The sequence below is a fragment of the Corvus cornix genome, chromosome 1 (assembly GCF_000738735.6).
Source record: "Corvus cornix cornix isolate S_Up_H32 chromosome 1, ASM73873v5, whole genome shotgun sequence".
Taxonomy (NCBI): domain Eukaryota; kingdom Metazoa; phylum Chordata; class Aves; order Passeriformes; family Corvidae; genus Corvus; species Corvus cornix.
In genome coordinates, this window is record NC_046332.1 from 91,229,131 (window position 1) to 91,242,041 (window position 12,911).

A 12,911-nucleotide genomic window follows, 5' to 3' on the forward strand; every position below is an offset into this window, starting at 1 on the left:
ATACCTAAAATCCAGAGACTAAAAATGAACCTTGAATTTTCAAGTGCACAACAAGCTCTGAGAAAATAAGTCAAATTCAGGTATTTTTCAGCTTTGGCTAGGAGTCCAAATTCTGTCCAACCTGCTGTGTTGCTGGCTGTGAATGACAACTGACTGGACATGAGAGTGAGACAGGTGAAACCAAGGGCAGCTACTTCAGGAGGCTGCACCAGTCAAAGTGGCAAAAGAGAAGAAATATTGGTCCAACCTGTCTTTCTGTCATTTAGATCAAAATATGTCATGAAAAATGCATAAGAGCCTTTGCTGAGGTCTAACATAAACTAATTAATTGTCTTTGTACATTTTCAATTCTACTCATAGTTATTTATAATTGCTTCCAGACATTGCCTGTTCTAAATAACTTTTATCTTGTTGGGTGGCATTGTAGGTGGGAAGGAGTTAACTTCTTTTAAACAGAAAGTTTTAGGCAGGAATGTAAGCAGCTTTTTTTTTTTTTTGCTACCAATAGATCTCTGAATATACTCTGTGCATATTGGGATATATTACATTTGTCAAAACTGTTGCAAATGAGACTCATGAGCTGACTCAGTCTATGGATTGATTACATAAGCTACCAGGAATCCAGGTCAAAGCAAAATTGTCATTAGGGAACTACCAGGTTAGAGACAGTGTCTTCTCTTTTTCCTTTAATATGCCTTATCACAAATACATTTTTAAAGATTTTTCAAGAACCACAAAAAACCTAATTTTTTACAGGAACTAGGAAGAGAAATTTGTGCTTTAGAAGGGTTAGTCAAGTGTGCATAAAATCCCATTGCCTGTAAAAGAAAAACAATCTGTTTTTTTCCACATGCTCCTCAGGGTAATATTTTGCTACTGAAATAATTTTTGCACACAGCTAATCTTGAGGCTTTATGGTACCTGCCAGTCAACTACTGGTTTGGAAGTCTCAAGAGCAAGTGAGACACTGTCTTGGTATTTACCCCATACCATAAATCCTCTTCATCCAGTACATGCTATGTGTACATGTATGACATTTGAGCAGAAATTACGAAAGTGTGTATTTTCCTCTTTTTTTTTGCTTATTTGTTTATCGCTATTTTCTCCCTGGAGGGGGACTTCCTACAGGAGGCATTGCACAGGATCCTGATGAGTTTGTTGTACAGTTATCAAAAGGACAATTAAGAGTGTGGGATTAAGTGAACATCATTTGGAGGTCAGGCTTTCACTTGAAGCTTTCCTGTGTCTCTGCATTTGATTTTTCATGTTCTTTGATCCCAGAATTGCAAGAAACTATTTACTATAAACCTATTTAAAATCTTGTGGTGGAGAGCTATACCCTGGTGCTCAGTGCTGAAGGGGTTAGTCTGAGAGAAACAAGGCTGAATAAAATATAATTCTCATGATGCTCATCCACACGATGCCTAATTAGTCCTCATTTGGGGGAACTGAGAAGCTGCGAGCCAGAATAATCAGTGCTTTTATGGATGGTAATGTCAGATGAATCTTCGGAAGAAAATGACAAGAAGTTACGGGGTTTTTTTCTTCTAACTTTCAGACATCGTTATCCTGCAGGATAGTGGAAATGGAAGCTTGGGAAATTAATTTAGTTGACTTCTCCAGCTCTCTGCATAGCTCTATGAGCTACTGAGAGAAGACATGGTCTAGAGTTTTTGGTCTATTACAAACCAAAAATAATCAGGGCCAACCTGGTGCCAGAACAAGCCTGCATAATATTCTGCCTCACCTTCATCCACAGCAGCAGATACTTACAGGTTGTAAGAACCCCTCAGTAAATCATATAAATTTAGCTCCAGTTTTTGCAGGAAGGAACTGGGTATTTATGCAGCTATTTATGCAGCTGCAGCTGTTATCCTGCACATTTGTTTGTTTTTCACACACACTGTTAAGGAAAAAAAAAATTCTTCCTCTAGAATTGAGAAGTCCATTTCAGCCCCCACTGCGATAATTAGCATTTGATGAGGCTGCTTGATCTTGCATGTAACACTTTTCATCAATACTTGGTGGCACTGCCATGCATTAAGTGCTAATACATTATCTCTAGGAACATTAAGGTCCAGAGTGATTGCCACAGTCATTGTTTTATGGAGTCAGCAAATTAGAGAAACAAGTCACAGGAGTCTTAAAGACCATTACCCTGTTTTCATGATATTTCCAGAGGATGGTATGTCAACTTATGCAAGTTGAATGGGTGTTTTTCTCTTATTTTAAAGTAATATTAAAGAGAAATTTAAAGTAAGCTGTAAATATGCATTTGAGACATTAAAAGAATTTTTCCTGAGAATTAATGAATGTGATAAGTGCCCTGTGGTGAGAGAGGGTTGGATTTTCTTTGAAGTCAAAACTGAGAATTCTGGTTGGTGATTTTCTAGATGATAAGAACATTCGTCTGATAGCAACAATTATTTCTCAGTGAAGGCTACTGCAACCTGCAATATCATTGTACTCTGTTCCTAGTTTTATCACTGTCTTCTTGACTTCTATTCCACTCAAAGACTGAGTCCCTTGCTTTTGCAAGGCACTTCACTAACCCCTACAGGCACCATGTCTTTTCAAATTAAACCACAAATGTGGCCTTAAAGTACTGGTGAAAATCTGAAGTAAATCTGCAAGGGAAAAAAAATATAATTTATGCTGGAAACCCGAACTAGTAATTCTTATGCTTCCATAAAGGTGTGGATGGGAAAAGAGAAAGGGAATGAATTTAAGATGTTTCAGCCCAGATGAGCTGTGGGGGGGAGTTGTGTTTCACTGGTCACAAGGAACCTGTTGCGTTTACAGGGGGAAAAAAAGCAAAAAGTCCCTTCATATTATTCTCCAGTTCACAGGTACATAATCACCTACTACACCAGAGTAGCTGGTGGTAAAAACAGAGGGCACACGTGAGCTGGGAGTGAAATACCTGTCATGCAGCACCATCGTGCCTGTGTGTGTAGTCTGGAAGTTTTACTCAAGATTTAGCCTTGCACAGTACAGGTGGTGCTGCTGTGTTACCAATGGTCACAAAGAAGCAGAAATTAGTGCAGAAGGATCCGGAGGTGGCTTTCAGCATGCCTTTGTGCAACCGCTTTTCCCTGCTGGCTGGCATCTGGGTCTGTAGTGCCCAGAGGAAGAGAAGAGCTGCTGCTGTTGAGCTGAAACAGTGGTAAGTGGTGCTTGGAGGATGACAGATTGAAGTAGGAGCATGAAGAAGTTGGATTTGGCTGTTCAGTGGCCTAAATGGGATCAGAGTTGGCAGTGTCTAGTTCAGAAAACTGCATGCCACCATTAGAGTAAACGGCCTCCTAATCAGGAGGTGTGCTACATGTGATCACCCAGCAGGTCACATCTGGAAATTCAAAGGCCAAGTGTTTAAAGGTATTAGAGGCTCATAAGGATAGAGAGGAGCACCAAATGGTATTTTCAGAAGTGACTCCTGTTACTTAAATTGCAATAAAATCTATGGGAATCAGGCAGTGAAGTACTTAATGCCTCCCTGAGAAAACTCTGCAAGGTGCTTGTTTTTATCAGTACGTGCCTATGTGCCTCTTAAAATCCTGGCTGTCAGAGACATCTCCTACCCATAGGGCTTTAGCAATGCTGAGTAGCAGAGATGGAAGGATTAAGACACAAATGCTGCAGTGTTTGAGCCCTCCCTGTGTAATATCTGTGCATGGCTCTATTTGTGTGTCTGGTGCCACAGGAAGATGGATTATGTGGGGACATGCCATCAGAAAGCAAGGATGTGGCACACAGACTTCCTAAAAGGTATCAAAGCAGAGAACAAGAAAATCAGAGCATTGTCTTGGATTCCCATTCCCCTGAACAGATGAAGAGGAAAGGAGGACATGTTTAGTACCTTCTTTCTTAGATCACAGTAGCAAAAGTACAACCTGGCTCTAGGGCTAAATAAAGAAGGAAAACAAACTAAGTCCTGCTACCAGCTGTGATGGAGAAAGGCCTGCTGTGTTCTCCAGGAGGATTATTGGTATTACTGGTAACTGGAGAGATGCACATAAAATTGTGTGAATGAAGAGTAGGAAAGGTAAACTTCCAACACAGATAATCAAAAGAATAAAGAAATAGATTATTCTTTTGCAAAAAACAGTCTCTTCAAAATCTTATTGCAAATACTATCTTGCAAAATAATCTAGCAATATTGTATTTTATAATATGAGCTAATTAGTGATACATACAAGAAACAACAGGACCTTGAAAGAGTCAGCTTAGAAAGCCTTCACCAACTTCACCAGTCATGGACTGTAGCTTAAATGCAAAGCTGGTGAACATTCAGATGCATAGTAGCAATCAAGCAGCCACCAAGAGAATCTAGCAAGGAGCACAGAGACACATGAAGCTGCAGAGCAGAATACCTGTGTGACAGTAAACGTCAAGATGTGAACGGAGAAGCTGAATTCAATGTATGGAAGGCCAGCAGGTCCTGTGGAGTAAAACTTGATTATGAAAAGCAGGGTCATAGACAGACTGGAAAGTACACAGTCATGTCAAAGCCTGCGGGGAGAACAGCTAAAGAAAAACCAGAGCACAATCAAGAAGCAGGCACTGATTTAGAGTTTGGATGTATAGGATACTAGGCTGTGCAAAGTGGCAAAAATTAATGGTTTGTAGGTGCCAGGCTGGCACCAGATGTAAGCGAGCAACTGAATGTCAGGTAGATAGATATATCCAGAACTATGGAGGTATCTTTGGGATTATTCAAGGGAAGAAAGCAAAGTTGTCATCCAGCAACAGTGAATGGCAGTTACATGATTTCTTAATCCCTTGGACTGTATGTTAGTACAAGCATGATAGAAAGCACTTGAGATCATGCTTCAGTAATATAGAAGACACAGAAGGCCCCATTGTCAGTGCAAACAGGTAAATAGATGATGCTTTGACAGCTGCTCTGCTGTCTGGGCTTGAACTCATCTCTCTGCAGAGTCAGCCAGGCTTAGCCCAGGGTGCCTGCAGTGGTCACTCCAGGCTGGGGTAGCTGCATCTCTGCAGACTGACTTTGCTGCAGTGTGCAGAGGGAGGATCATAGGAGCTAAGGAAAGGTTAGCATGTGTCTTACAAAAAGATGAAGCATTGGTCAGCTCCCAGAGCTCGGTATCATTGCTAGCAGTGGAATGAGTCCCGTGACTTGGAGTGCTGGCACCAGGGGCTACAGGCTTCAGAAGCAGGCAGGGCAGGTGAGGGGGAGGTGTGGCACTATAAGTAAGGGAGATGTTTGATTGCACAGCCCTTAGAGTTAGTGACAATGTGGTGAAGAGCTTCTGGGTGAAGATTAGAGGAAAGGAAAACAAAGCAGATATTGTAGAGGGTGTTTTACTACTGACTGCCCAGCTGGGATGTAAGCACCAGTGAATCATTCTATAAGCAATTAGGAGAACTCTCTGGATCAGTAGCTCTTGTCCTTATGGGAGACTTCAACTTCCCAGATGTCAACTGGAAATATCATACTTCTGTGACAAGTCTTGGAAATTCTTGAGGTTTACAGGAAAAAACTGCTTGTCATTCATACGTAGTGAGCCAACTAGGAAAGATGCCCTCCTGGACTTGCCATTTGTGAATAGAGAAGGACTCATGAGGGATGTGACAGTAGGTGGCTGTCTTGGCTACAGCGTTCATGAAATGGCTGAGTTTAAGATCTGCACGGTAAAGACAAAAAAGGATGGCAGAGTTGCTACCCTGGACTTCTGAGAGCAAACTTTATGCTGTTTGGGGAGTTATTTAGCAGAGTGCCCTGGGAATCTGCTTTTAAGGACTTCAGAGTCCACATGTGCTGGTCAGTCTTTAAGATTCACCTTTCAGAAGCACAGGAGCAGCCAACTTCACCCTGTTGTAAGTCAAGCAAGCAGAGCAGAAGACCAGCTTGGCTGAACAGGGGAACTCCTTGTGTAGGTCGGGAGGAAACAGAAACTGTATGACCCCTGGAAGCCAGGTCAGGTTTCTCGGAAACCTGAGTACAGAGCTGTGGTTCATTTGCACGGGGAGAAGACATGAAAGACCAAAGCTCAGTTAGAGTTGAAACTGGGCAGTGCTGTTTCAAATAACAAAAAGGGCTTTTTTTTCAGATGAGGTGTAAAGAAAATATTGGACTGACACTTGGTGAAGGTGGTCATCTGACTGTGTTTGGCTAGTTTGGAGAGAAGGAGGCTGAGGGGTTCCCTTACTGCTCTCCACAGCTTCCTGAGGAGAGGAAGCAGAGAGGGAGGTGCAGAGCTCTTCTCACTCGTGTCCACTGAGAGGATGCATGGGAATGGTTCCAAGCTGCCCCACAGGACATTCAGACTGGACATTAGGAAGCATTTCTTTACTGAGAGGGTGGTCAAACTCTGGAACAGGGTTCTTAGAAAAGTGGTTGATGCCCCTAACCTGTCAGTGTTTAAGATGCATTTGGACAATGCCCTTAATTGGTCAGCCTTGAAGTGGTCAGGCAGTTAGACTAGATACTTGTTGCAGGTCACTTCCAACATAAATATTCTATTCTACTATATTCCATTCTGTCCTATCCTATCCTATCCTTTCCTGCTGTGATCTTCTCTGCCTTTATAGTTGCATCCTGAGGCTGTTCATTCAGGTCTGGTTTTTTCATGAGGTAAAATCAAAATTTTCTTTCCTAGCAAGGAAGGGTGGGGACTGATGCATTTTCTGTTTTCTTAGAGACAGCTTCTCTAGTCCAGAGCAGGCATACAGTGGTAGCACAACATGAAGAAGTTTGAACCGGTTGATTTCTCACTTACCTCTTGGATGAGGCAGCTGCCAGGTGTCTCAGCCCAACATCTTCTGCAATCCCTAACCCCATTAACCAGCTCAACACAACAAATGAGGGATCATTCTCCAGCTATCACTAAATTTTTCAGCGGGTTGGTGTGTTTTTCTGTAAGTTGATACTAGCTCACTGACGTGACAGGCAGTATTAATAAAGCCTTAGTCACAGAGCTGGAAAGAATGCTTTTTACACATAGGACCAAGAGCTGCCTGGATCCTTCTTTGTTTCAGCAAGCAGCCAGAAAGTTAGAGGAAATAATGAGAAAAAGGAGATGTACTTGTCAATACAACTTCATGATTGAGTGTAGATGTTGGTGAGAGATGAGACATCTTGCTGCTTTTTGCCAAAAGCTATGGAATCACAGTGCAGTGTCTCCATGTTTTGCTGCACGATTTCCTAATCATACTGTGTTCATACACAGTAAAGCAATATAGCTCAGCAATGCGCTGTCAAGACAGAACACTAGTAATTATGTGGCTTCTTTGGAATGAGGCAACCTTGAAATCCAGTAATTAAGTAGCAATGTGTGTCTTGGTTTAACTCCATGTCGTGGTTTAATTCAGTGTCATTTCTAAGTTCAAAAATTGTCCCTATGTTTGTGTTCCAAAAATCAGTATTTACTGTTTGTTAGATAGAATTTTGAAACAGGAAAGCTGTAGTGGAGGCCTGTGAACTGCTCAGAATCTTTGCTGTGTGTAACACACTCTGCCTGAACCTGCAATTTCTGCGTATTGGTTCCTACTTTGTGGAGCCATTCTGCATATGGACGTGCATACAGCATATGGTTAGACTTACTAAAGAAGCTTTTTGCTCAAGTAAACCACTGCAAGTCCCATCAGCCCAGCTCTGCCCTGTCTGCAGTGAAGATCTGTTGCTACAGGCCTTGGCATTAGTTCAGGAGACACTTCTAGTCAGGATTCATTTTTGACATAGATGAATGAGGACTTTGGTGAAACAACTCAAAAAGAGATTGCCCTACATAAATTGGCTGAGCATTAGGCTTTGAGAAATGAATGATTACATTTAGAATTGCCTTTCACATTAATAGCTGGAGAAGACCTGTCCAGCTGTCTATATGAGAGTGGAGATTTATTTTCTGAGGTAAAAGTGGAGTGAACTACTTTCTCCATCCAGAGAAAGTTTTGGGTTGGGTAGTCACCTTTTTTTGAAGGAGAAGAATATTCCCGATGATAAAAAGAATATATAGAAATGACACTGCATTTTGGAAATTGAATAGTATCTTCTCCTCCAGAGATCCACAGCCATTAACCAAAAGAGTACCAATTTAAAAACAAGTTTTTGAGGGAAAAAGGTTACTTTTATCAGAGAAGGTACTACTGCAGAGATGCACATGCTGAGCTGACTTTACAAAGCAGTTAAGTAGTTTTACATTGTAAAACTTTTAAGATCTCCATACAACATACAACTAAAATTTCTTTTGACAGGTACATGGAAATTCTGCTAATCCTTTGTGTCAGAAATGTATTTTTGGAATGTGTAAGGTTAGAATACGTCTTTTTTAATGCAGTATCATGAAGTTAGAAAATCTAGGAATTTATAAAATATGTGGTTTTTTCCTCTGTGCCTTCACCCCATAGAAATTTAGGAAATGAAGGGCTTCATCTTAAATCCTTGTGTGTTCTTCTTTGTGTATTTTCAGGATTCCTCTTTGATTGGAACAGCCACAGTGGCTGGTCCCAGGACAAGTGCAATAATTGGAGATCAGGGAACACCACCGAAGGTCCAGCTCCCCCTCAATATGTAAGCAGCTCCTCTCAGTCACTGTGTACTCTTTGTTTCCAATTGTGTGTGCGTGCGTGCGTGTGTGTGCTTGAAACCTGAATGCCCAAATCTCAGCTCACGTGCATTCTGAGAAGAGAGAGACTGAAATTTCAAACATGAGGCAGCCCCTGCTGAAATTCAAAAATTAATAGAGGAGGGCAAGACTTCCCCCTTTCTGTGTGAGCCCTTTTAGACTTTATTTATTACAGCTGTATGGATCACTGTGAAGCAAACTGAATACCTCTGAGCTAGAGAAAATCTTCCTTCATTTAAAGCTCTTACAAAGGTGTAGTCCCACAGAATCAAACACCTGATATATTCATCATTAACCAGAAAAAATGACCCAGTTGCATTTTTGTGCCATCAACAACAAATGAACAAAGGCAATGAATGAACTTCACATCTTTGGCATATGGTCTTATTGAATAGTCCATAGAATAACAGAAGGTTTACAGAACAAAAAGAGTGGACTTCATTATAGCAAGCCTCTTCTAGCCTGGTTGGTTTATCTGATACTTGTCTAGTTAAACTACTGAACCCTTTCCTCTCAACACATAGACCTTTTAAAAGCAGGACAACTATACACACACACACATATGCACATCCATATTTTTGGGTTTTATGATATGGCTAAAATAAGGTCTGAATTCACAAAATCCTAAAAATAATAGAGAAGTTCCTCTTTAAGAACAATACGAGTGTCGGAATAGAACCAAACAAATTTCTTTTTGGCTACTTATTTGAGATCTTTATACCTGAGGGATGCCACACATCCCTGAATGCCCCATGGAGAGGTCTCATCATTACCCTGTGGTCACCCTGTGCAGCCTGTGTGGCACATAGTGGGGCACATATTTATTTCAAGCTTTGCCCTGACTAGGAAGTAGTAACTGGAAATATTTGATGTACCTAGTTGTTGAATCAGGACATTTTCCAGCTCTCTGGCAATGTCCCTGACTCCATGCCTCAGCAAGCCTCCCCTTCTCTCTCCCATGCTTCTCCTGTTATCTCCCTTGTGAAGCAGCCTTGTAATCTGGTCTGTCATTTTGCATTTGCGAGCCAAGTTCCAGTCAAAGAGGATGCATTATTTGAAAGCTGTAGCAGTAGTGGGGAGGTGTAACTCTAGACAGAGCCCTGGGGCTTCTATGTTAAGAGCAGAGTCACAGGCAGCTACCCAAGGCCAAGAACATAAGCCACCTCCACACTTAAGACTGTTTTTTAGGGAACTTCTAATAAACATTTTGGGTTCTTCTAGGTCCCACACCCTAACCCTTAGCCTCACTGTTTCACATAGCCCAGATACTACGTTTTGCAAGATTTCAGATTGTTGTTTTAACACTTTCTTCTAGGCTGTACAGAGTTATCTGGTGAAGTTTCACACTTAACATCTAGAGAACAGTGAAATGTGTCCAAATCCAAAGATTTTGGCTCAAGGCAAAATCATCCTCAGCAAATGGGACCACTAGACCTGACTTCCTGGCAGAGGAAAAACCCAGAAACAGTTTCTGGGGAGGGAAGCTGCCTGCAATCAAATTGTTTCCAGCCATGGATAAGGCATCCCCCCCAGCTCTCCCACAGCCCCCTCTCCGCCAGGAATGGAGCTTATGCCTGGCCACAGGGTGGGCTGCAGACCCAGGCTGAGCCTGTAGCTGGGTTTGGAGAACCCTGTGCCTCTGCAGCTAAAGAGGAGACCCCCAGGGATGGATATCCTCACTACCCCACACGGGTGGTGGGACCACCAGTCCACAAAGAAAGTGCTGATCACTTGTGTTGTCCCAGGGTCACCCCATATGGTTGTTGCACACAAGCTTTCATCACTTTAGCCATACAGAGATTGGTCTGTTTTGGTATGGTGTCCATGCTGGGCTGTTGTACACCTTCTTTTAGTCTCTGCAAGGATTTTGATACTCTATCTAGAGGATATTTAGGCTCATTGGGATATTGGATATTCAGACTTAGAGGTGGCTGATGTGGGGGAATTTGCTGGGTGAAGCTAGTAGGAGAGAACAGAAAGAAACTAATAGGAGAGCTGGAGATAGCTGCAAGGCACAAGAGCCTGTGATCCACTTAGGGTAATTTTCCTTGCACCTTCTTCCAGCATCTCCACCTGTAAATTACATTATTACATGTAGCCCCTCGGGGGAAAAGCCTAAGTCTATCTAAAATGCTCTGTTCCTGATCCTCTGCTTTACCCATAGCTTCTGAATCTGAGCCCTGTGTAAGCAGCAATTTCAAAAGGGACAGTCAAAGCCACACTTTCTGCTCCCTCGAGTGAGTGCAGTCTGGCACTTTCTGTTACGTCCTTGCAGAGCACAGTGCTGAAGGATTAGCATTGAAGCATGCAACCTTATTTCTTGTCAGGGTGACGCATTTTAATGTTCTTCAGATCATATGTAGCCTCATGTTTTCCATCAGGTGAACAGCTACAGACCTGCTCAAGACTACCTGATTATATAGGCTAAAAAAAGGATGTGCAGGGTGGATTCTCCCATCTGTTGACTAATGAAATACACTTTCTGATTAGGTCTTTGTACCCCATGCATATGGTAAATAGAGCCAGGCACATCAGCCTAAGATTCCCCAAGGAGCTGTTACCAAATATTTCATATTCTGCTCATTACTGCTGTTTATTTACTACCTTCAGAACAAAAATTAGGAAATCTACGGTGCAATAACGCAGCTGAATCAAGAAAAATAACAGGATTTATTCCTCAATTATATTTCCTGGAGAGCAGAAGTAAAAAGTCATGTATCATTTTTATTGGCTAAAAATATACAATCAGAGCTGTTATAGTTTTCATTTTTTCCTCTGGTTCATTGCTATAAGGTGGGCAGCAAGCCTCCTCTCACCCACCCCTAAGCCTAAGAGCATTCTGCTGCACTTTGTAGTGTAAATGCACTCTCTGTTTTCCCATTTCTCTTAATCTATCTTCACTGCCTGTAAATCACAAATAAATAAAAACTCAAGGCACAACCTTGATCAAAAATTACCAGAAATCCCTTTTTGCATCTGTAGAAAAGTGACAGTACCAAAAAAATCTGGTATTTTACAAAGAAAGTGTCGTTCTGTGTGCATTCTTGCTATTCTATCCTGACTTTCCATTATTTCCCAAAGTGCAAGCAATCATTCTTAATTTTCAACAAGAATCTCTCTAAACAGAGAGAGTATCTGTAGGGATTTTAAGCTGTAGTCATTTCACAACACTAGACACATCCCTGAAATAGTAACAGAAGAACAAAAGAGAGATAAATAGAAAGATTCTAAACAAAGGGAATAAATAAAAACTGTAATTAAATAAATAGAAAGTTCTACATATTGGACCCTATATTAAAGATTTATTACCATACTTGCATGCAAAACATCCAAAACCAAATTCTACCACTTCACTTACTTAAGTAAAAAACCCGTTGCAGAATGTGGCCCTTTCTCACTTTTGTTTTACCAATATAGTGTAAGAATTACACTACCAGATCAGAATAGTTTGTTGTGTGTTGTGTGTTGTTTCTAAACTTGGCCAGCATAAATAGCATTGAGAAAGCTGCAAGAAAAGCAGCCTACCTGTAAGAAAAATTTCCTCTTAAACTCCACAACAGAGGTGGATCCCACCCTGAAGTATATGAATATATACTTCTTCCAGATGTCAGGATTTGCAAAGTCCTCTTACTCGAGCCCTTGTTACTCTGGCTCTCTGTAATTGTCATGTTTTTCTGAAACTGTTGCTAAGTCCTTAACTTTGGTGTTGCTTTGTGGCACTGTTTGGCTTTGGTTGTGCCCTGAGTGAGAAGTATGTCTCATCAACTTCTAAATTACCTTTTACTCTGATTAGTTATCTTTATTGTCTTAGAATTCAGTCTCTGCCCTTCCTTGTTTGTGAAGCAGCCTGTAATGATGTACCTTTTTAACTACGACTTCTGAACAGTGCTTCTGCTCACTTTCTGCTCTGTGGGGCTGTAGTTGGAGCAGGACAGGTGGTGGTTGATGCCATCTCTGTGCTTTCTCCCTCTGTGACCTCTCCCCACAGCTACCTAGCCCTGTATGCCTACAAGCCTCAGAAGAACGACGAGCTGGAGCTCCGCAAAGGGGAGATGTACCGGGTCATTGAGAAGTGTCAGGACGGCTGGTTCAAGGGCACGTCTCTGAGGAGTGGCATGTCTGGTGTCTTCCCAGGCAACTACGTGACACCTGTTTCAAGGTGAGGACCACCAGCCTGTACTGGGGCTGAGAGGGATTCTGGATGATGCTGAAAGCAATGCAGCTCTGCTATCACATTCCCCTTCCAGAAATTCTCTGGTGGCACTGCAGACTTCAGTAATGAGACTTGCAGGTTGTAGCATTGGAGTTATCCATGTCCTC

General features: G+C 41.8%; 1 protein-coding gene across 1 annotated transcript in view; it reads left to right on the forward strand.

Annotated features, from left to right (window-relative positions):
- Positions 1-12,911, forward strand: part of SH3RF3 (SH3 domain containing ring finger 3) — a 119,396-nt gene that overhangs the window by 62,492 nt on the left and 43,993 nt on the right. Inside the window, exons 5-6 of the mRNA XM_039549452.1 lie at positions 8,436-8,536; positions 12,580-12,750. Coding sequence (XP_039405386.1) covers positions 8,436-8,536; positions 12,580-12,750 — 272 coding nt within the window. The remainder of the gene's footprint in view (positions 1-8,435; positions 8,537-12,579; positions 12,751-12,911) is intronic.